Source organism: Monoraphidium neglectum, assembly GCF_000611645.1.
Source record: "Monoraphidium neglectum strain SAG 48.87 unplaced genomic scaffold scaffold06090, whole genome shotgun sequence".
Taxonomy (NCBI): Eukaryota; Viridiplantae; Chlorophyta; class Chlorophyceae; order Sphaeropleales; family Selenastraceae; genus Monoraphidium; species Monoraphidium neglectum.
In genome coordinates, this window is record NW_014007544.1 from 1 (window position 1) to 2,523 (window position 2,523).

Below are 2,523 nucleotides of genomic sequence, written 5' to 3' on the forward strand. Positions count from 1 at the left end.
CAGCCCCCCAGTCCCCCCAGCCCACCAGGAACTCGTCCTCCACGCTGCGCGGTATGCGCATGACCTCCGGGACTGGCGTGAGGCCGTAGGGCTGCAGGTCGTGGTCCCCTATGGCGCGCGTGGTGGCCAGCATGCCCATCAGCCGCAGGCCGCCATTGTTGAGCAGCATGCCGCCCGCCTGCTCGATGCGCTCCTGTCTCGAGAGCAGGCAGGGGCGGGGGCAGGCGGGACCGTCAGCGGGGTGCGGCGCTGCTGGGCTGCTGCGCGGGCCGGCGGTATTTGGTGCGGGCTCCTCGCTGGTGTGGCTCTGCAGCAGGGCAGCAGGGTGTCGTGGCCGCGAGACGTGCATGGGGATACCATGCAGCACAACCCCAGGCGCAGCCGTCCATGGCCTGTGCGCCCCCCCGGAAACGCCCCGACCATGGCACAACGAATGAATGCAGACTGCAGCTGCCGCATGCGCCGCCGCCCCATCGGCTGCAATCCCTTGCCCCAACCCAACGGCACATTCTGTGAGCATGAGAAACCCCAGCAGCCGCGCCGCACCTTTTCGTCTTCGCGCTGCCCCGGCCGGTGGTCGCTGGTGGACGCCGCCGCATCGCCTCCACGCACTAGCACCGCACGCGAGTCGCCTGCGTATTTGCAAGGTGGCGGCGACAGGGGAACACACGCCGCAGAGGGTAGGTGCCCAGGCCGCGCCAGGCAACTCGAAGTAAACCACCGCTGGGTTGGCTGCAGCTGCCGCCGGCGCGCAGTTGGCACGAATGCTACGAGGCAACAGCCGGCAGGCTGCCGCAGCTCTGGCGCAGCGCCCGGCCCGCAGGATCTGTGCGAACCGTCCACCGGTCACGGACGCCAGCCAGCCGCGCCATGAGCTCATGATGCACCTGGAAGGTCGCCACCCGGCCCACACGGGCCAAACACCACCGAAGACCAGACCACCATGCACCCACGCAACCCACACCCACCCGCCCACGCCAGCCAGATCGTCGCTGGCGTCAGCAGCGCCACCAGCGCGGTGGACCCGCTGTTGTGGTCCAGCACGCCGCTCGCCTTGAGCTCCGCGTCGGTAGCCACAAACGCGTCCCGCAGCGCCGCGCTCACGCCGGCTGCGTCTAGGGGGCACTCGGCGGCGGGGGCCGCGGGGTCGGGAGGCGGCGCCGCCTTGATCACGCCGAGCAGCTGGTCAGCAATCAGGTGGTGCAAGCGCCGCGCGCAGTGCTTCGCGGCTGCGCCACCGCCGTGGCCGTCGTAGCTGCGTGGGGTGGGGGGCCCGGTTGGCGGCGCGCACGGTGGGAGCTCAAGGCCTGCGGGGCCACGCGTGGACAGTGTGCGGCCAGTGGGCTAAGTCCGCGGCAGCCAACGCGGACAAAACGTCAGGCACGGCGGCGGCAACCGGGCCTAAGACATCGCTGCGGTGGCCCGCAGCGGTGTGCATTCAGGGCGCAGGACGAGGGCTGGGAGCTCACACTCCAAACAGGGGTACGCCCGCCGCACACTGCGGCTGCGAAAGGTCGCCGAGCATCAAATCGTCCATCAGGACGAAAGTATCTTCGACTGCAGTGCCCCGCTCGTTACTGAGCAGTGCAAATGCCGCCGCGGGCCGCAGCAAGCTCGGGCCAGAGCCCGAGTCACTGTTGCTGTTGGGTTCCATGCCGGAGTGCCCGTGTGATGGCCCAACCGTGCCTGGCGCAGACCACTCTGCCTTGTCTAGCAAGCCACAGCTTCACAGTCTGGCCTAGGCGCGGGCCATCCTCCTGGTGGCCCGCTTCTCCGTAGCTCTGCTGCCCGGTGAGTGTGTGGTTAGGGCTGGCGCGGGTGGTTGATTGCTACTTTCACAACACATCGATTTGCAAAGACAAAACAGCTTGTCCGTTTTGTCACCTGCTACGCGATCTGTCATATGCAGCGATCCGAGCTCGCCATCACCCTAGGAAAGGCGAGACATCAGTTTATTGTTGCTCATTGGAATTAAACACCAGTAGCGTGTGTCTGTGCCAAGGTGGCACATGCCGCCATGCCTGCGGCGTTGCGACCGCTGTGTGAGCATGTCGCGCCCAAGAAGGTCGAGCAATAGCGGCAGACCGGTGCAGTTGCGCTCTGTGTACGCATGCCATGACAAGCCTAGACAATGAGCACCATGCACCAACAGGGGTCTGCAGGAGATTGCGTCTCAACCTGCCAAACATGCATGTTGGTGTGCGTGGGCACGGGCAGGGCGAGGTGAGGGTGCCTGGGGTCACCGGATACGGGATGCGCATCCGGATACGGCGCCTCACCACCAAGATGTATGGCTGCTGCACACTCACATTGACCTTTGTGTGTGGATTGACCCTTATGTTCACATTGACCTTCATGAGAAATGAGACCTTGCACCTGGCATATCCTGGCACATATAGCTTCTGACTGAGAGGCGTTCAGTCATTAGCTTACAGACAGAGAGAGAGAGAGAGAGAGAGAGAGAGAGAGAGAGAGAGAGAGAGAGAGAGAGAGAGAGAGAGAGAGACTACGCTGACGCCTCGC

The 2,523-nt window shown here is 65.2% G+C and overlaps 1 protein-coding gene across 1 annotated transcript; it reads right to left on the reverse strand.

Annotated features, from left to right (window-relative positions):
• Window positions 1-767: 767 nt before the first annotated feature.
• On the reverse strand, window positions 768-1,654 carry MNEG_16191 (hypothetical protein; the record flags this gene model as incomplete). Its single annotated transcript, XM_014035338.1, has 3 exons — window positions 768-826; window positions 969-1,255; window positions 1,470-1,654. 3 exons carry the CDS (start codon window positions 1,652-1,654, stop codon window positions 768-770), a joined length of 531 nt encoding a protein of 176 aa, XP_013890792.1.
• Window positions 1,655-2,523: the final 869 nt, after the last annotated feature.